Below are 19,979 nucleotides of genomic sequence, written 5' to 3' on the forward strand. Positions count from 1 at the left end.
GAGACAATCTTAAAAGCAGCAAGAGAAAATTGGCTCATCACATACAAAGGATCCTCAAAAAGACTGTCATATTTCTTATTGGAAAACTTGGGAGGCCAAAAAGCAGTGAGTTTATATATTCAGAGTGCTGAAAGAAAAATAAATCCTGTCAACTGAGAATCCTATATCTGATAAAAGTCTTTTAAAAATTAGCAGAAAATGAAGACATTCCGGGTAAACAAAAGCTGAGGAGTTCATTACCATTAGGCCTGCCCTATAAGAAATTCTAAACGGAATCCTACATGATGAAATGAAAAGACACCACTCACTCAAAGCCAAATAAAAAAATAAAGATCTCTGCTAAAGGCACCTACAGGGGCAATTAAAAAGCTAGTATTACTGTAACTTTGGTTTGTAACTCCAGCAAGTGGTTTACAAATCCGCCAAGTGGGATTTACTCCTGAAATGCAAGAATGGTTCAAAAATAAATAAATAAAATGTAATAGACCACATTAACAGTAGGGGAAAAAAACCCACATGATCATCTCCACTGATGCAGAAAAAGGACTTGACAGAATTCAACACCATTTCATGATAAAAAATAAAACATCTCAACGAACTAGGAATAGAAGGAAACCCCCTTGAACAAGAAAGTCCATATATGAAAAACACAGTGAACATCGATCTCAATAGTGAAAGACAAAGCTCTTCCTTTAAGATAAGGAACAAGACAAAGGTGCCCATTTTCACCGTTTCTATCCAACACAGTATTGGAACTTCTAGCCAGAGTAATTAGGCAAAAGAGATAAAAGGCATCCAAACTGGGCGCGGACGCCGCAGGACACGAGGCAGAAGCCGGGAGTCTCGGACCCGAGTTCCCACGCTGTCCCCACGCGCCTCGGCAGAGGAGCTGCTCTCCAGCAGGGTTCGCAGCCCGTGGCCTCCTCCTTTCCAAAGGGACCCTGCTCGCGCGTCACCATCGCTCCAAGTAGGACGCTCTGCGGAGAAGCCAAAGCCCAACCGGCTTCACCAGTGACACGGACCAGAACCACAAGGCGGGGCCTATGGGCGGGGCTTGACGGGGCGCCGCAGCTCCGAGACGCGCGCGCACGCTCACGAGGCCCCGCCCCGCGTTGCCTGGGGAACTAGGAGCCAGGCTCCGCGCTTGCACGGCGTCCAGAGGCCGCCGGCGGGGATTGGTGGAATGCGGCACGCGGTAACGGGGGGCGCGGTGCACGAGGATTGGTGGGATGAGGCGGTGGGCGGGACAGGCGCGCGGGGATTGGCGGGATGCGGCGCGCGGCTTGGTGAGTGCGGTCTGGCCGGGCTGGGGCCACGGGGGTTTCGCGGCCTGGCGATGGGGTCCGCGGGGGTCGGCGGGGCCGGGCTACCGAGGCCGGGGGCTCGGTTCTCGGCTGACGCTTCGCAGGTGTCGCCTGGAGCTGAGCTGGGGTCCCGGCACGCTCGCCGGTGCTGCGGGTCCCGCGCGAGCCTGCAGCTCCCCACGGCGCGGCCTGGCTGCAGCCACCGTCGCACACGTTTGGGCCGAAAGTTAATTCATATTCATTCATTCGACAAATACGTAGAGCCTGTGTCCTATACCTGAGTTGTCCAGGAGAGAGAATATGAGCCAACTGTGGAACTTCAAACTTTGTAACAGGTGTAGTAAAAAAGTAAAAAACAGGAGAAGTCAATTTTAGTAGCCCAGTATATCCAAACTATTATTTCACCTGTATGTGAAGAAATTGTTGAGATAGCCTTTGTGCTACTGCTCAGATCCGGTGTGTATCCCACACGTACACCTCAGCTGGACTGGCTACATCTCTAGTGATCAGTAGCCCCAGGTGGCACGGTGCGGTTCCAGGTGCTGGTAATACCTCCAGGAATAAAACACATGAGCTCTCCTGGAGCTCATGGTCTAGTCGGAGGAGGCAGACAAAAAAATTTAAAATAGTTTGTTAGAAGGTAAAGGCTGGAAAAAACAATAATTGGAGAAGCAGAAGCACCAGGGGAATGTCGCAGCTGTAAATCAGATGGTCAGGGGAGGAGGCGACACTTGGGTTAAGACCTGAAAGAGACAAGCGGAACAAGCCTCGGAGAGCGACACAAGGTGGAGGAGTAGAGACACAAGGTGGGAGGGGAGGACTGAGGTGGCAGATCTCACAGACGATTGAAAGGACTTGGGACTTTATTCAGTAAAATGGGGGACCTTTGAAGAGTTTTGAGCAGAGCAGTGACTGATTTATGTCTTAGTTAGTTTAATTTTATTATTCAGTAAGGCTTGTTACTTTATGGTGGGCTTATTTAGTAATAAGGCTGGCCTCATGCCTGGAGATGGACAGTTGCTGCAGAGCTGGATGGAGGCAGACCAGGAGTTCTATTTGAGGCATACTAAACTTGAGACCCTGGTAGTTATCAGGTGGAGAGGTGGACGCCCAAGTCTGGGGTTTGGAGAGAGCTCCAGGTGGGGGAAACACTCCTAGCTTTCCTTTCTTCCTTTCTGGATGAGAGTTACAGGGCAAGACCTCAGTATCCAGACACAATAAATTTCCATATGGATGGGAGGTCTGGTGTCAACTAGAGCTGGGACCCTTCCGGTGCAGTGTGGTCAGTGCAGTTAACACATCAGGAGAGCTGCTGCTTTGGGGACGGCAGGGGTGCCAGGAATGTCTTTGTGTCCTCACAGTGTTCTTCCTTGGCCTGGGCCCAGCCGTCTGGACAGAGCAAGCCGAGAGCGTGGCCATGTTTTCCGAGCAGGCTGCCCAGAGGGCCCACACTCTGCTGTCCCCACCATCAGCCAACAACGCCACCTTCACCCGGGTGCCTGTGGTGACCTACACCAACTCCTCCCAACCTTTCCGGCTGGGGGAGCGCAGTTTTAGCCGGCAGTACGCCCACATTTATGCCACCCGCCTCATCCAAATGAGACCCTTCCTGGTGAGTCGGGCCCAGCAGCACTGGGGTAAGTGAGAGTTTCCCTCCACCAGCCCAGAACTTAGAACTGTGCGAGAAGTGGAGCATTTCTCTAATTTATCCTACTCTACATTTACCTTAGGAAAATGAACTTCTTTATCCCTCAGTTTCATCTTAAGGTAATGAAGATGAATTAAGTGATTTGTGGGTTTAAAGTTAGGTTTAGTTCAGAGGCTGGTCCAGGGTAAGGGCTCAATTCTGGCAGTGATGGTGATTGGCAGAGGGAAATATTCTGTCTTTGGTGCAGATCATTCAGCGTTTGCCCACGCTGTAGCTAGAGAGCCCCTCAGCAGGGCAGGCCTGGCGCCAGGCTCCAGGAGCCAAGGCTTTTGCAGTGAGATCATGTCTTCCTCATCTTTATTGTCCCTGGCACTAGGCTCCGTGAATCTCAGCCCCTGCCACACGTTAGAACCACCTGGGGAGTTTTAGGAAGCTCATCTGATCCCACACCAAGCTACAGGGTCAACTCTTGATTTATTAGAGGCCGCCAGGATAACGCGGCCCAGAAATCTCATATCTAGATCAAATTTGTTAGGAATGTTTTCTGTTCTCTACTTCTCGCAAAAGTGTTGTTTCCCTCTCCTCTACCACACAAGGGATCCTTCCTCTGCCTCCCAATAACCTTTCCCTAACTTTCCTTTAGGCCCTCGGGACACCCTCCTTAGGCCCTTCCAGGGCCCACCTGCTGCTCAGGCCCAATGTCAGTGCCACCTTTTAGATTTTTTCATGCAGTACCCTCCTCTAGTACCACATTTCTCTTCCAGTTACTGTAGATGCTGACAAAGCTCCCCAGTGATGGGCAGTAGCCATTTCACTGCACCAACAGACTGTGGTCGGGAGTTCAGACAGCTGCCACCATGAAAGATGTGATTGGCAGTGGGGCAACAGCATCGCTCACTCACAGGCTGGCAGCTGATGCTGTTGCCCCAAATACCTACATGGGGCTTCTCGTGTGGCTGGGGCTTCCTCACCAAAGCTCACCATGTCTCTCGGAATTGGTCTCTCTCCACTCCCCTGTTCCCTGAACGTGCCAAGCCCTTCTTGCCGTGGGCTTTTCCCTTTGCCTGGCACTAGTCTTCCCATGGTTTCTTCTCACATCTCAACTGATGTGCCATGTCCTTCAAGAGGCCACTCGTGGCCACCTTGACTGATCAGGGCTTTCTCCATGTTTTCTACCTCAGCTCCCTGTTTGTTCATTCTGTTTGTCACATGGCTAATTCCTGGTTTATTGTCTGTTGTCTCTCTCCTTCCTGGATGGTAGGCTCAGCTAGGGCAGGGGCTGGCCTCTGCATCCGGTTTTGATGTTGGTGCCAGCGCATTTTTACAGGGATGTGTGGTCCTGCCCAACACTCAGGGACATACATTTGGATCCCAGCTGTGTATTGCTAAACCCCTCTGTGCCTCAGTGGGGGTGATATCTACTTTGAGTACATTGTCAGGGTTGGATGAGTTACATGAACAGTGCTTAGGGCCCCCCAGGGCAGAGTGAGAGCACAATAGGTGGGGATCTGGGGTCTGTCGTTTCCGCTGGTGTCTGGCATTGCTCTCCAGTGCTGGCGCCCTCCTTATCTTGTTCTGAATTACTCCCCTCTGTCTGCTCTAGAGGGTGTAGAGCTGAGGAATGTTAGTTATTCCAGGGCAGGAGGGGCTCAGGTTAGGCTGGAGTCAGCTGGGCCAAGGGGTTGGGCGGGCACCCACATTACGCTGTCACCTCCTCACAGTGTCTTCTTCAGCCTGGGGTCTGTACTGACAAGTCTGTGGGCCTTCAGGACTTACATTCCTTCCTCCTGCCCACCCTAGCCCCTCCCCCCGCACCTTTCTCCTGAGTGTACCGAACCCTTCCCTGTGTTCTTGTTTGCCCTTGAGATCCTGGAAAGGCACTGGGAAGATGGTGTCCAGGCATGGTGTCTGGGCTGCCTGATTCCTCAGGGAGTGAAGCAGGTGTAGGAGATATGAAGTCTGAATTTGGGGTGTCTGTTTTCAGAGGATGATGGAGGTGTGGGACTGGGTGGAAAAATCCAAACTCTTCAAGGAAATTGTGATATTTTTAGGGCAGGGCTATGCTGAGATGTGGCGTGCCTCTTTCTAAGAGTCAGTGTTATAATTTAGGTGTGAGTGAAATAATACTCTCTACTCGTTTCCTGTGGCCTCTGTAACAAAGCACCACAAACTGCATGACTTAAAACAATGGACATTTATTCTCTCGTGGTTCTGAAGGCCAGAAGCCCGAGAGCAAGGTGTCAGCGGGGTGGTTCCTTCTGGAGGCCCTGTGGCAGGGTCCTTCCTAGCCCCTTCCATGTTCTGGTGGCCGCTACCCTCCAACCTCTGCCCCGTCTTCACATGGCCCTCATCTCCGCGTGCCTGTCTCTCTCTGCCTTTTTTGAGGACACTCGGCATTCAGGGCTCAGTCACATCCAGAGTGGCTGTCATGCTGAGGTCCAGGGGTTCTTCCCTGGATGTTCTCTCCCTCCTGGAAAGGCCACTGGGTTGCAGCACTCCAGTGAGGCCCTGTTAGGTGTCCCATGGTGGAGGGCTGGGCATGGCCTCCGGGGGCTTCGCCAGGGGTGGGGCCTCCTGGTCTCTGAGTCTGTGCCCCTCGTGCCCCAGGCAGTGGAGTCAATGTGAAGAAGCTGTGTGAGCTGCAGCCTGGGGAGCAGTGCTGTGTGGTGGGGACTCTGTTCAAGGCCATGCCACTCCAGCCCTCCATCCTGCGAGAGATCAGTGAGGAGGTGAGACCCGTGGCTCACACAGGGCGGGGCAGCCTCAGCCTCCCTTTGAGCACCTCCCTAGGGGACACTGATAAGCCACCCACTATAGACCCAGGTGATGGGGCTGGGCCTCTGCCCATGGTGGGTGGGAGAGCAGTTCCAGAGGGGTGGGGGGACTTGGTGGAGCCAAGGTGGGCTCTGGCCCCAAGACCACCTTCTATCTCCACATTCCAGCACAACCTGCTCCCCCAGCCTCCTCGGAGCAAGTACACCCACCCAGACGACGAGCTGGTCCTGGAAGATGAATTGCAGCGCATCAGACTGAAAGGCACCATTGATGTATCAAAGTTGGTCACAGGTGGGGAGCCCTGTGGGGCTGTGTTGTGGGTGTGGCCTGTACATCGAGGCCTGGCATGGAGGTAGGGGTATGTTCAGGCAGTAGGAGTCCATAAGGTGGGTGAGACCTGGCTGGGAGATCGGTCTCCTGCCTTTACCCTAAAGCAATGACCACAGGGAGTGGGCTTTAGTCCTAGAGTTCTAAGTGACAATTCATTGGTGGGGCTGAGGAGGATTGGCTGGTTTTGACCATTTGGGTGACTGGAAAGAGGTTGTAGCACCTGGGGTTCTCCCTCCTGGGGGCCTGACACTGCTACTCACCAGGAACAGTCCTGGCTGTGTTTGGTTCTGTGAGAGACGATGGGAAATTTCTGGTGGAGGACCATTGCTTCGCTGACCTTGCTCCACAGAAGCCCGCGCCCCCCCTTGATACAGACAGGTGAGGCACTGCTCTCAGGGGCTGGGACCCTGGCACAGTGCAGGGGATCTGGGAGGAGCTGCTTCCCTTCTCTGCCCTGGAGGACCCCATCTTCTACCACAGGTTTGTGTTGCTGGTGTCTGGCCTGGGCCTGGGTGGAGGCGGTGGTGAGAGCCTGCTGGGCACCCAGCTGCTGGTGGACGTGGTGACGGGGCAACTCGGGGACGAAGGGGAGCAGTGCAGTGCCGCCCACGTCTCGCGGGTCATCCTCGCTGGCAACCTCCTCAGCCACAGCACCCAGAGCAGGGATTCCATCAATAAGGTACAGCACCCACCTGGCTGCATCCAGGTGCTGGAGAGTCGGGCACCTGAAGGTCTTGTGGGTCTGGTGGGAAGTGCCCTGTGGTTCCTCTGGGGACTCACCCTGCTCAGACCCTTTTTTTGAGGAGAGTGGAGCCAGACAGCAGTGAGGGTCGGTAGGACAGCTCTGAAATCTTCCTGCTGGTGGAGCTCTGCTCTGCTGTCCTCAGAGCATGAGACCCAGGTGGGCTCTAGGTGTCCCTCTGATCTGAGGTCCACACAGGGCCTGACAGCCCCCTGGGCTTCTACTTCCAGGCCAAGTACCTCACCAAGAAAACCCAGGCAGCCAGCGTGGAGGCTGTCAAGATGCTGGACGAGATCCTCCTGCAGCTGAGCGTGAGCAAGCTTGGGGGCTGGCAGGGTGATTGAGATCCCAGGCTTTGAAGCTGCCATCAGGCAACAGTGGGCAGGGATGGGGAGGGTTTGTGACAAAGCGGGAGGTGTGGGCTCCCAAAGACCCTGCGAGCTCCCTGCCCTGTGCCCTCCAGGCCTCGGTGCCCGTGGATGTGATGCCAGGTGAATTTGATCCGACAAACTACACGATCCCCCAGCAGCCCCTTCACCCCTGCATGTTCCCTCTGGCCACTGCCTACTCCACGCTCCAGCTGGTCACCAACCCCTACCAGGCTACCATCGATGGAGTCAGGTAGCCACACTTCAGTCTAGCCCAGCCTTTGCTTCAGGAGGCACAATTTGGGGTGGGAGGGGAGGGAAGGGGAGGGCCTGCCTGGGCCACACCCACAAGAGCACCAGGTGAGCGCTGGGTTGGCCACTGTGGGTGGAGCCATGATGGCGGCCCCTCCCCAGCCAGGGGTCAGCCAAGCCTTGCCTTGCAGATTCCTAGGGACATCAGGACAGAATGTGAGTGACATTTTCCGATACAGCAGCATGGAGGATCATTTGGAGATCCTGGAGTGGACACTGCGGGTCCGTCATATCAGCCCCACAGCTCCTGACACCCTAGGTAATGGGGTGAGCCACATAGGGTGGGACCAAAGGGCCAGGAAGGCCTGGCAGGGGCCCTGACACTGGCAGGGTTCCCAGCATGGGTTTGCACCTGCCAGCCTTGCCAAGGCCTATCTAAGGAAAAGTGCAGAGGCTTGACACTTGTTCTGGAAGCTACTTTGGAATCTTAATTCTGTCTGTGGCCAAGGCCTGCTCAGGGCTGATGGCCTTGGGAGTATATTTGAAGCTTGGGCTGGCAGGGCACAGTGTCATGCACCCAGTGCCCACCCCAAAAGACAGAGGCAGCATGGGCACCTTGACCTGCCCCTGGGGTCATGTGGCAGTGTCTGGAGGCACTTTTGTCATAACTAGGGGGGCTGCTCCTGGTGCTTACAGAGGGGAGGGATGCTCCACATCCTGTGTGGGATGGCCCCCACCACAAGTCTGCCCAGCCGTTGTCCTGTGTGGGACAGCCCCCACCACAGGACTGCCCAGCCCCAGTGTCCTTTGTGGGACGGCCTCCACCACAGGACTGCCCAGCCCCAGTGTCCGGTGCGGACAGCCCCAGCACAGGACTGCCCAGCCCCAGGCTGCCTGGTGCTGAGGCTAGAAGCCCCGCTCAGCAGTAGGCCCTCCTCCAGGTTGTTACCCCTTCTACAAAACCGACCCATTCATCTTTCTGGAGTGCCCTCACGTCTACTTTTGTGGCAATACCCCCAGCTTTGGCTCCAAAATCATCCGAGGTAAGTTTTGTCTTCTGGGAGCCCCAGGCCTGGGCTGTCATGAGGGATTTGCTCTTGCCTGGAGACAAGGCTCACAGAGAAGACAACCTATATTGCACAGTTCCCCTGGTCCCCGTGGGATGCATAGCCCAAGGTCTGCCAAGTGGCCATCATGGTATTGTGGGGAGGGAAGCCTAGCTGACGAACCAACTGGGCCGGGGCTGAAGTGGCCCTGAGCTCATGTGCTTCTGTCAGGGCTGATGTCTGGTCTTCCATCGTCACCACCCCACTGTGTGCTGACGGGGAACTCTCCTTCACTTCTGGCAGTTTCCCTTTGAGAGAGGCCTCACCCAGAACCTAATGTGGGTCCCACGGGGCTTCTTTGCAGGCCCTGAGGACCAGACGGTGTTGTTGGTGGCTGTCCCTGACTTCAGTGCCACGCAGACTGCCTGCCTTGTGAACCTGTGCAACCTGGCCTGTCAACCCATCAGCTTCTCGGGCTTTGGGGCAGAGGACAATGACCTTGGAGGCTCGGGGCTGGGCCACTGACTCAAAAAGGGAGCCTTGGCCAGGGAGGCCTGGGTGGAGGCCATCTGTTCCCAGCAGCGTCAGCACTGTAAATAAAGCCTGGCTGTTTTCTGGTGTTGAGCCTCCAGCTCACGGGCACTCTGGGTAGTCTGCTCTTGCCGGGGCCCCCGCCCCTGCAGCAGACACAAGCCTCCCTCCTCCTCCCTTCTCCCTGAGCTGGTCAGAACAGCGGCAGTGCCATGACCTTGTTTTATTGGTGTGACCTTGGCTCCTTCAACCTGCAGCCATCCCGGCCTTCATGAGGCTGGCAGGCGGAGCAGGAGCCTCTGCTCAGATGCTGGCTTTTAAGTCTTGGTTTTGTTTGCGCCCCCTCGGGGGGCAGGACCAGCCATTCCTGCTGGGCCACCTAGGGGCCATCGTGCTGGTGGGTGATGTGACTGTGGGTAGGGGCTCGGGAAACACTGCTGTAGCTTGAGCTGGGCCAGAGCCTTGGTGGGACCCTGATCTCAGAAGTCCCCAAAGTTCACTGTGTAAGTCTCAACTGTTGTGAAGGGGAATGCCCAGCCAGTGACCATCTCTGCTTCCTCTTCCTCCTCTTCCTCCTCCTCCATCTCTGCCACCTCCTCCTCTTCCACCTCTTCCATCTCTGTCTCCTCCTCCTTCACCTCTGTCTCCTCCACAACTGGCTCCAGCTCAGTCCCAAGCTCTGTCACCACCTCTGTGTAGGTCTCAGTCTCCGACTCCTCCCAGCCAGCGGTGGTCAGGGGCAAAAGGCCCCAGAGCCCCAGGGTAGTGCTTGGGGTGGATGAGGGGGTGGGGGTGGGGGGCAGCGTGGGGGGCACGGTCGGGCTGGCAGTGGTGGCGTTGAGACGCCGCAGCCGCATCTGTTCTCGCATCCGCAGCCGGTACCGCAGGCGCCGCTGCTGCAGGCGCCGCTGCTGGGGGGTCATGGGGCGCGATGGGTCGATGTGTGGGATGGGTCGGTTCCCATTCATGGCCAAGATCTCCCGGATGCGCTTCCAGTTGGAACGAGCCAGGATGAAGTTGCACTGGGTGGCCCCAATGTCGTAGTCCACATTGCAGGTCTTGGCACTCGGGGTGTAGCCTTCCGCGTGGGCTGTCACACGGTACTCACCCGGGTTCAGGATGCGCCAGTAATCACCACCACTTGCTGCACAGGGAGGACGAGCCCAGCTGCCCAGAGACCCCAGGCCCGCAGCCTCCCTCTGAGGCCCCCTCCCAGGCCCACCCTCTCTGGCAGGGTCCAGGGCACCTGGGACCAGCTGGGCAGGCCTTGTGCTTGCCTTGCCGAGACCATACACAGATTCGGTCCCCTTTGCTGCTGCTACTTGGGGAGAACGGGGGAAGGCAGGGTAAAGGTGCACATACAAGGTACCTGTCTTCACACCGTGGTTGATGCCACTCACGGAGATGGTGGCATTAGCAATGGGGATTCCCTGCTCATCCGTCACCACTCCCTTAATGCCACGATGCACCTGCAGGAAGGAGGCAAGGTCTGGTGGTCCACATGGAGACCCCACATGCCTGCGGCTCCCTCTGCCCCTCCAGGGCCCGGTCCTGGCACTTCACCCTCCTCTCCCCAGGTGCTGCCCAGGCCGCCTCACCTGCTCCATGAAGGTGAGCAGCGCCTCCTTGTTGTTCTCCCACTCGCCGGGCAGCTCGCTCTCGTGAGGGAACTTGTCACAGCCCAGGTAGACAGAGAGCTCCAGGCAGTTGGTGTGCAGGTAACTGAAGTCATTGATAGCTAGGCAGGACAGACTACAGTCACCCCCTCCCCAGGCCAAGAGCCCCACGACAGCCCCTCCCAAGCTGACTCACTCCCCGATCGGGGGTTCCACTTGGCCCCGTTGACGATGCCCATGCTGCCAGTGTAGTCCTGGGCCTGGCACCCTCCCCGGTAGGGCTCGGTCATGGTGAGGTGGGCGGAGGCATAGGAGATGGCCAGCCAACGGAAGATTGCGTGGTCGGGGGTCTCCTGGGCCTCAGATGCCTCGTCCTCGTCCTCTCCCCGAGCGGCCGCCATGGCTGCAGCCAACAGCTGCTCCTGGGTTGGCGTGCGCACCATGTCATAGGGGTAGGACACCAGCCGCTCTCCGCCGTTGAGGTTTGCTCCCAGGACAAAGGGGTTCTTCTCCATCCAGGCGATGATGGCCCGGACCTCTGTGGACACCTAGGGCGGCCGGCATGTGAGGTCAGGGCTGCAGGCTCTGTCACTGTGCCCCAAGGTCCTCCCACCACCTCTGTCCGGTCCAGGACCTTCTCATTCTCCCCCATCCCCCATAGCCTTGATGCCTGGAGCCCAGTCACCTGCCAGCCCCTCCAAGCCCTGAGCTCCAGCGCCTGGCTGGGACCCCGGGGTCTGGGCTGCTCCCCGCCTCACCGTGGCATCTGGGGAGAGGTAGCGTTCGGGGATGGGCAGATTATTGTTGGGGACCCGGTAGGGGACCCATTTCCTCTCCTCGGCTCCCCAGAGGACAGAGTTCAGATCCGGGAAGTCCTCAAAGATGTCAAAGCCCTCCTCGGTCCACAGTCCCAGTGCCCAATTCCCAAATTCTGAGCCCTGCAGGGAGCCGGCAGTCGGTGTCGGGCGTCTACCCCTCATTCCCCCGCCGACCCGACCCTGCCAGCCCCACCCCCACCCACCATTTGCGCGGCCACCTCGTAGCCATCAGGGTTGAGGGAGGGCACCAGGTGGATGCGTGTGTCCTGCACCAGGCTGCGCACACGGGGGTTACCATCGCGGTACTCGCGGCACAGGTACTGCATGAGCAGCAGCAGCAGCTCTCGGCCCAGCACCTCATTGCCATGGATGCCAGCTGTGTAGCGGAACTCAGGCTCCCCTGCAAGGGCAGGAGCCTCAGCGAGCACCCAGCCTCCCGAGGCCCAGGGTGCCTGAGGAAGGACCAGACCCACTTCATACCCAAGGGGCTAGGGGGCTGGAGGTAGCTGAGGCTCGTAGGGCCCAACAAGACAGGCCCAGACCCCCAGAGGGGTTCTAGGAACAGGTGGAGGTGGTGAGCTCTGCCCATCAACACCGCATGCCCAGCTGCAGCACCAGGGCCCTGCCTCTGACCGGAGGCAGAGGGGAGGCCAAGCCCCATCCTGGCAGCACTCAACCCAGACCTCCAGGGCACAGGGCCTCACCCAGCTCGTGCTCCCCAGGGTTGTCCGAGATCTCCATGGCGTAGATCTTGAGCCCTCTTGAGCTCTTGCCCAGGCTGTATGTGCGGGTGATGGTGGGGCATTCCTCATTCACAACCTTCATCAGCTGGGCAGGGCAAGGAGACAGAGTCACAGCCCACCGCCCACTACTCTATGGGGAAGTACAGGTGTGGCGGCCCATGCAGGTAAACCCAGCCTCCTTCCTAAGGTGAGGGAGGCCACGTCCCTGGAACCAGCAGGGGCTGCCCAGGCAACAGGAGCCCCGGGCACAAGCTCCCCGTCAGCCTCTGCACAGGACCCACCCCCAGCCTCGGGACGAGTGTTTCCAACCTGGCGCATGTCCTTGTAGCTGTGGTGCCTGAAGTCCAGGTCATCAGTGGCCACCACCTCATTCTGTGCGTAGTAGCTGTGGATGGCTACAGAGTGGTAGCAGGCAGGGCCATAAGCCAGCTGCCTGCTGGCCACCCCCAGCCATCCCTACCAGCCCCTCTGCACTCACGAGACACAGGGCACCCTAATACTTCCAGGCGCATGCACAGGCTGCCATTCCAGGTGATCGGGAAGATGCGGATGAAGCGGGCCACCACCGGCTCTGGGAGCTCGCTCAGCACAGGTGTGTCCTTGTCCACATTCCCGTGGAAGGTCTGAGGAAAGCGAACCTCAGAGCTACACCCACACCCCCATACCCCATGGAGCCCACCCCCAGCCCAGACAAGGGGAGCAGAGCTGAGGACTTGGGCGCCCACCATTTCCTCGTAGCCGTTGGTGTACATCACCCACGTCTGGCTGTCATTGCTGAAGCCCACGAAGAAGGTGGTCACAAAGTCGTCACTGTGGAGCGGACAGCAGTCAGGGCAAGGCTACTCCCATCCCAGGCCCTCAGATGGCCCAAGTTCCCCTCTTCTGGGCCCCAAGAATGTAAGAGCTGGCAGGGCTGAGGGGCACAGCCCAGGTGTCACGTGGCCGTGGGCGGGCCATTTGTCCCTGACCTCATGAGCTCATCTGGACACAGGGCTCTGACTGGCCATAGCTGAGGAGTGGGAACAGGTCAGCCCCTCACTGATCTTTTTGGCCTTCCTGGACCCACAGGAACGTCCCAAATAGGACTCAGACCTATGCCTGGAGCCACCCGCCCCTGCCAACCGCCCGTGAGCCCAGCCACGTACTGGATGCTAGAGTCTCGGCCCTGGGTGATGATGCCTGTGAACCGAGTAGTCCTTCTGGTGTCCACCTCGATCCACTGGGTCCTCCCGTCATCCTCAGCACACCACGCCCCATCATAGTAGTCATCCTCGTTGGCACCGGCCTATTGGGGACAGCGAGGAGGCTGAGCATGAGCAGAGGAGCCCCCTGCCCCGGCTGGGAGATGGGCCCACCCCAACACCCACCTGCATGTTGAGCCGGCCGCGCTGTGCCCCCAGGCCGTGGCGCAGCATGGAAGAGGCTCGGATCTGGTTGTCCTCGATGCGGTGCGACTCCATCCCAATGGGGGGGCACTCTGGGGACATGCAGCCCATGCTGGTGGCTTGCTAGCTCCTCCTCTCTCCACCAAATCCAGAGCCAAGGAGCCCCCAGTCCACTCCCTTCACCTCAGGGGGCGCCAATCAGAGGTGGCTCCGGCTGGCCAGTGGTTCCCTGACCTCCACAGCCCCAGCCCATCTCAAAGTGACTCAGACTCAAGCCAGGAGCTTCAGACCAGCCTGTCCTTCCCTTCCCTGGGCCTCAGTGCCCCATCTGCAAAATGTGCTGGCCATGTCAGCACTGGAAATCATAAGTGGAGTCGCCCTGGGGCCCTCCATCACAGATGTCATCCAGATGGGGTCATCTGCACCTTGGCCCCATGGGGATGTCAGTGAACGTGACTATGGGCTGCACTCCCCACCCAAGGCCCTGGGTCCTCCTCCAGCCACCTCTACCCCAGCTGCTAGGGGCCCCAAGGAGCCACCACCCTACTGAAGCAGGTCGGCCTTGGGCCCAAGGCAGAGGTACAGAAGACTAAGCGAGACTGTCCTTGGCTTCCAGGACACCCCTGCTGCACACCAAGAATCTAAGAGCAGGAAGGGTTCTGGGGGCCCAGAGCCCCATCAGGAAATCTAGGCTCAAGTCCATGTGTGGCCTTGGGTGGGTCATTTGTACCAGCACCCCCACCCCGTGGCCCCAGCCCCACCCCACCCCTGGCCCCCACTCACTGACTCTCTCCGTGGGAATCCATTCCTCTTCCGAATCCTCACCCTTCCCAGGCCCTGGGAAGTAGAAGAGAGGTGATGCTGAGGGCCCCAGAGACGATCAGGAGTCCAGACACTGCCCCACAAGGTTGAGGCCAGCCCCGGCCCCAGCCACACACCTTTGTGGTCCTTGCCCTTCTCCACAGCCCACTTGTCTGTCTCCTCCTCCTTGGGACCGCTGCCCTCCTTTTTGGGTTTCTCTGGAGAGTGCAAAGTAGGAGGGGCCTGTCAGCCTGGCCCTGGGCTTTGGGGTGCACATGGGTGGGGGTCATGCTGAGCTGGGGGCAGGGGGATGGGAGTCAGGCCGAGGTGGGGGGAGGTGATTGGGGGTCAGGCCGAGCTGGCAGCAGGGTGGCGGGGGTTAGGCTGAGCTGGGGGCACGTGGACGTTGGGGGTAGGTCTGGTGTGGAACTGCTTGGTCCCACTCACTCAGCCCCTCCTTCTCTTCGTCCGTCTCGTGCTCAGCGTCAGGCTTCTGGGGTGGGAGAGGCGGGAAATAATAGTCCACTGCGGGGAGAGTGAGATGGGCTGAAGCCGGCCCGATCCTGCTCAGCGGGCTTCACAGGAGCCCAGCAGGGCAGGGCTGGGCAGGAGTTGGGGCGACAGGCTGGGAGAAAAAGAGAGGGTCCTCTGGGGTGTGGAGAGGCAGCCCAAGCTCAGGTGGGACAACCAAGACCCTGCTGAAGTCACCAGCCTGGCCCCACCAGGGGGGTTTGGCCTGAGGAAAAGAGAAATCAAGGCTGGGCAGAGAATAGTCCCAGACCATGGGATGGACCTCAAGTGACCAGGAGGACTGGGGGGCAGGGGAGTCTTGAGCAGGGCAGAAATGGGGCCAAGGGTTGGAAAGATTGAAGGGCACCTGGGGACAGGGGAATGGTAAGGACAAAGCCCAGCAGGGGAAGGAGTCTGAGGACTCCACAGTGATGGGCGGACATGAGGGAGAGGCAGGTGAAATCCCCTCTGGCTCCCTGAAAGGCGTGGGATGATGGTGACGAGCTGGCAGGAAGCCAACCAGAGCACGGGACAGCGAAGGGCTGGAGCCCACATGGGTGACAGGGCCAAGGGCGAGACCTAGGGGCACCCCTGCTGGGGGCGAGAGCAAAGTCAGGAACCAGGAAAGTGTCAGGGAAGGACCAGTCTGAGGGGAGAAGAGGACAGACAGGGCATCGAGGCCAGGTGGGCACATGGGGTGGGCAAGGGGCATCAAGATAACTGCGGCCACAGCTGGAGTTGCATGGTGGGTCGGTCACCATGGCACAGTCTCCGGACCACCCTGCTGGCCCCGGATGTCCACTTGCCTGTGTCCCTCAGACTCTGAGGTGCCGGGTACTCACTGTCATCGTAGTTGGGGATCACGTAGCCACCCCCATAGTCGGGGGGTGGCAGGGGCGGCAGAGGCTTCAGAGGCGGCTCTGTGGAGGTGGGGAGGTGCGGATGGGCCCAGAGCCCCTGGCCTGTGCACCCCCCCCACATCCTATCCCCACCATCCTACCGATCCTCTCCTCCTCCGGGGCCTCGGCCTTCTCCTCAGGGCGCTCCGGCCAGAGCCGCTCGGGCCTCCTCCTGCTTGGCGGCGGCCTGGGCTTCTTCTGCCGCCGGATGTACTCGACTGAGGGGGAGGCACGCTCTGAGCGGGGCCCAAGGCCGGGACAGAGCCTCTGGGAGGACTGTCAGTGGGTGCCCCAGACCAGGGGCCCAATCCCGACAGGGACCATGGGGGTCCTACTCACAGTCCTCGTAGTCCTCCCTCTCTATCTGGTCATTGTAGTCCAGTGTGGGCAGCTCGGTCTCCTCCTCTGGCTCTGAGGGGAAAATGCTGGTGGCTGCCCAACACCCCCACCCAGATCCACTCTGGGAAACCCCTTGGTTTCAGACCAAGCCGGGGCAGTTGGTCACCCTGAGACCAGGTGGACAGCCACTCACCAGGCTGGTGCTGCCGTGCCTCCACGTGCGTCTCCTCTCCTGGACCCTGCCGGGTGTTTGGGAGGGCCCCCCCTACAACACAGAAGCCCCAGCGCAGGTGGACAGGAGGACTGCCTGACCACCTTGACAGCCTAAGGCCACCAGCCACCTCTGGAGACTCCACAAGGCCCTGTAGACACCCTCCTGAAACCAGCTCAGCCCAAGGAGGCCGGGTTCTCTGGCTCTAGGTACCCTGCTGGCATTCCCTGGGGCCAGAGAACCTTCTGGGGAACCCTGCCCTGCTGCCTGGGAGGCCCTACTACAGAGCTGTCCCCCACAGAGGAAGGCAGGAAGGAAACCTGCAGGCTGTGTGCCCAGGGGCATATAAGCAGGGGCCCAGGGAACAGAGACCCCACCCATGAGGCTGCCAAGCCCTCCCCCTACCCAGGAGAGGCTGCAACACTGACAGAACTCATCAATGAAATGGCCAAGTTCATGATAAAAAACAGGCCCCAGAGCCCACCTTGTCCCACCCTCAACCCTCCCTGACTTCACCCGAGTAGGGAGTCAGAGCCCCATGACCCCAGAGGAGCCTGGCACCAACCTCCCTCCTGGGGCAGCTCCTCAGGGCTGGGAGGCGGGGGCAGTGGCCACTCCAGGGTTTCTGAGGGGTCCAGAGTCGGGGGCTTTTTCCCTGCCAGGGGCCTCTTGGTGGCCTTAGGTGGCTTCTCCTTGGGCTTCTTGGTAGCCTTGGGTCGCTTCTCCTTGGGCTTCTTGGTGGCCTTGGGTGGCTTCTCCTTGGGTTTCTTGGTGGCCTTGGGTGGCTTCTCCTTCCCCTTCTTGGGCAGCCTGGGGGACCCCTCCAGGGGCTGCTTGGTCGCCTTGGGGCCTTTGTCCTTCTTGCCTTTCTTCCCTTTGTCTTTGGCTTTTTCTGGAGGCACTGCCCAAGATGCAGATCAGGGCAAATTAACGGAACCCACCCTGTGCCCCACGCAGCCCTGCTTAAGATGCCCACAACCTGGGTCCTGGGGCTCTTGTCAGTCCCCAGTGCAGATTAGAAAACAGAAAGGTTAGGTCACTTGCTTGAGTGGTAGAGCTGTAACTTAGAACTGGGCTTTCTGTCTGCAAGTCTGGGGTGAGTCTCTAAAGACTGATAGAGACCCTGATCCTCCACCTGCCAAAAATCTCAACAAGGGCCTCTCACAATCTGCTCCTTCACCAAATGTCTACTCGGCCAGTCACAAAGCACTATTCTGTGCTGGGCGTGGAAGGAGCAGAGGAACTGAGTCTCCAGGCCTGGAAGAGCACTCAGTCACCTCTGCCAACATCCATACAAAGTAAACGACATGGGCCTAAGGCCCTCCCTGAGCCTCCCTACAGGGGCAAGAAAAGCTTCCAAGGAAAGGGACACTTGGTGGGTCTTGAAGCCCAAAGATGAGGAAGTGGTCTGGGAGTGGGTTGGAAGGATAGGCGGACCTGGGTGCCACACAGAGGACAGGGAGCTTGTGGATGCTCAGTCATCTCAGGGGGTCTGGGAGAGGGAGCAGGGGCCGCGTGTGTGGATGCCCCATGGGAATCCTCCCAGGACGCTAAGCAGGAGCTATGAATGCTGTTCTGAATTTCACAGGGGGTGAGGGCACGAGGGGAGTTTGGCCAAAACACAGGAAAAGTTACAAAATGCTGGCAGCCAGGAGAAGCGGGGCTAGAGCAGCATGCAAGCCCGGGACAGCAGGCCCAGAGCAGCTGGAGCGGGACTGGCTGGAGGGTGGGGAGAGCTGGGGCTGCAGGGGTGGGGCTTCCGACCTCAGGAATGATGGATGGGGCCTGGGAGTCTCCTGGGAGAGAGATCACAAGACCCTCTGCCACCCTCCAAGGGCCACGACAAACAGTTAAGATTTACTGAAAACGTATTACGTAAGTGGCTCTGGACTAAATGCTTTGGGGATGCCTCACCTAACGGTCATAATAACCCCTGACTACCCACGGCCAACCCCACCAGGAAGCCTTGGGGGGAGATGGTCTTCTGCAACTCCCTACCTGCCCTTGTGCTCCTGGAGTAAAGGTAAGAGGGGGAGGGGGCACCCCGAGGCTGTGCCACAGAGGGGCAGAGTGGCCCCGGTAGGACGGAAGAGTGGTGACTGCACAGCCCCCTGCGGCTCGAGACCAGTTCCTTTTGGTGCCTGGGGGTCTGAGGACGAGGGACTAGGACAACCCGAGCCACTGGCCCCCAAAAGTGCCCTGGCGCCCTGTGCTGGATGTGCCTCCGGGCCGGCGAGGCTAGTGAGGCTAGCAGCCAGCAGTGACCTCGGCCTGGCACAGTGTCCCGCCAGACATCTGGGCTCGCGGGTGCCTTAGAAAGCCAGCCCTCACGCGGGGCGGACTGGGGAGTGGCCAGACCTGCGGAGCCCCTCCGTCCTCACCTGAGGTGCCAGCCCGGCCACCGTCCGCCCCCCGCCCCAGGCTCCTACCTTCGGCGGCTGCCTCCGGTCGCGCCCCCGCCTTGGCTTTGCGGACGCTCTGGGTGGGCTCGGGAGGCGGCGGGGCCTCCACGTCGTCCTCCCGGGGCTCGTGCTCCAGCTCCGACAGGAAGCCCTCGAGGAACTCCTCGATTTCGTCGTCGGTCAGCACCGTCTGCGGACGCCCCCCGGGGCACAGCGCCAGCAGCGCCAGGAAGCAGCCGAGCAGGGGCGCCCCGCGCACGGCCGCCATGGTGCGGCACGCGCGGGGGGCTCGGGGGTGGGACGTGCGGGCAGGGGCGCTGGGGGCTCCGGGGAGGGGCGGGAGGGGGCGGGCGCCGGGGGCTCCGGGGTGGGCGAGGGAATCGGGGGAGGGGCGTGGGGGGGACAGGGGCGTGAGGGGATCTGGGAAGGGGCGGGAGAGGGGGTCCGGAGTGGGTGAGGGGACCCGGGGAGAGGTGCGGGGTCTCGGAGGCTGGCGGGGCTCAAGGCTGTTCGGGGGGCTCCGAGGCGCTGGCGGCGACTGGGCGCTCTGGCCCCGCGTGGCGCGCTCCCGCGCGGACCGCCCTCTCCAAAGCGCAGCGGCGGCTGGCCGGGGCGGGGGCGCCGGGGCTTCCGGAGCCTCTCCCCACCCCCCGGGGAGAGGGGAGGAGGAGGAGGAGGAGCTGGGCGTGGACAGAGGGGCTGCGGGGCGGAGGGGGTGCGAGCGCACAGTGGCAACGCAGGGCGCTTGGCACTTCCCAAAGCGCGAACTGTGGCCGGTGTCCAGGGCTCCGAGGCCAGCGCCTAGGGCGGAGGGTCTGGGGGGAGGGAAGGTACGTGGGAGGGACTGGGGTGCCTACACCAAGCCGGGATTCCCCGCCCGCTGTGGCCGCTGAGCCCGCCAGGGTGACTGGGAACTCCGATAGAGGAGCTGCAGCCTCAGACCTGCGGGACCCTCTGCCACTCAGGGGGCCACGTAAGGGCCACGAGGGCGCAAGGGCAGACACCACATCCTTCCCATTCTCTGGAGCACCTGCTGCACCCAAGCGGCCACCTCACTCAGTCATCCAACCCACCTCTCCTAGCTGAGTGGGGCCAGACCCTGTGCTGGGCCCTGGGAGGAACAGCACTGTGGAAACTCACTTTCTAGCTGGAAGGCAGGTGCAAAACTGCCCTCTGCGCAGTCCGCCTGCTCTGCTGGGGGTAGGAATCCCATGTAAGGACATTCCTTCACTGCTGGCCCACCCCCAGGTCCCAATATG

At 59.7% G+C, this 19,979-nt stretch overlaps 2 protein-coding genes across 3 annotated transcripts; one reads left to right on the forward strand and one right to left on the reverse strand.

The window, feature by feature from the left end:
• Positions 1-1,243: 1,243 nt before the first annotated feature.
• Positions 1,244-9,084, forward strand: POLD2 (DNA polymerase delta 2, accessory subunit). 2 transcript variants are annotated; one of them, XM_063086457.1, is made up of 11 exons: positions 1,244-1,286; positions 2,666-2,941; positions 5,560-5,681; positions 5,895-6,018; positions 6,321-6,435; positions 6,538-6,736; positions 7,030-7,110; positions 7,263-7,420; positions 7,611-7,738; positions 8,361-8,462; positions 8,830-9,084. In XM_063086457.1, exons 2-11 carry the CDS (start codon positions 2,722-2,724, stop codon positions 8,988-8,990), a joined length of 1,410 nt encoding a protein of 469 aa, XP_062942527.1. In that variant the 5' UTR covers positions 1,244-1,286; positions 2,666-2,721; the 3' UTR covers positions 8,991-9,084. The 2 variants fall into 2 exon arrangements, with proteins under 2 accessions (XP_062942527.1, XP_062942526.1); XM_063086456.1 differs by lacking the exon at positions 8,361-8,462 and having other exon boundaries at positions 1,250-1,286.
• A 138-nt stretch (positions 9,085-9,222) lies between these two features.
• On the reverse strand, positions 9,223-19,023 carry AEBP1 (AE binding protein 1). Its single transcript, XM_063086321.1, has 21 exons — positions 18,748-19,023; positions 16,884-17,219; positions 16,301-16,372; positions 16,108-16,179; positions 15,870-15,986; positions 15,712-15,789; positions 14,807-14,884; positions 14,497-14,577; positions 14,342-14,395; positions 13,541-13,650; positions 13,319-13,458; positions 12,899-12,983; positions 12,652-12,796; positions 12,483-12,568; positions 12,135-12,258; positions 11,634-11,830; positions 11,371-11,550; positions 10,809-11,160; positions 10,595-10,734; positions 10,366-10,465; positions 9,223-10,140 (listed from the first exon to the last, which is right to left on the reverse strand). Exons 1-21 carry the CDS (start codon positions 18,986-18,988, stop codon positions 9,476-9,478), a joined length of 3,453 nt encoding a protein of 1,150 aa, XP_062942391.1. The 5' UTR covers positions 18,989-19,023; the 3' UTR covers positions 9,223-9,475.
• Positions 19,024-19,979: the final 956 nt, after the last annotated feature.

The sequence above is a fragment of the Cynocephalus volans genome, chromosome 2 (genome assembly GCF_027409185.1).
Source record: "Cynocephalus volans isolate mCynVol1 chromosome 2, mCynVol1.pri, whole genome shotgun sequence".
Lineage (NCBI taxonomy): Eukaryota > Metazoa > Chordata > Mammalia > Dermoptera > Cynocephalidae > Cynocephalus > Cynocephalus volans.

Coding starts and splice junctions, on each gene's coding strand:
- POLD2 (XM_063086457.1), top strand. CDS start 2,722: ATGTTTTCCGAGCAGGCTGCCCAGAGGGCCCACACTCTGCTGTCCCCA. Junction 6,019..6,320: donor TGTATCAAAGTTGGTCACAG/GTGGGGAGCCCT, acceptor GCTACTCACCAG/GAACAGTCCTGGCTGTGTTT. Junction 6,737..7,029: donor GCAGGGATTCCATCAATAAG/GTACAGCACCCA, acceptor TTCTACTTCCAG/GCCAAGTACCTCACCAAGAA.
- AEBP1 (XM_063086321.1), bottom strand. CDS start 18,988: ATGGCGGCCGTGCGCGGGGCGCCCCTGCTCGGCTGCTTCCTGGCGCTG. Junction 17,220..18,747: donor ACCGGAGGCAGCCGCCGAAG/GTAGGAGCCTGG, acceptor CATCTTGGGCAG/TGCCTCCAGAAAAAGCCAAA. Junction 16,373..16,883: donor GGAGCTGCCCCAGGAGGGAG/GTTGGTGCCAGG, acceptor TCTGTGTTGTAG/GGGGGGCCCTCCCAAACACC.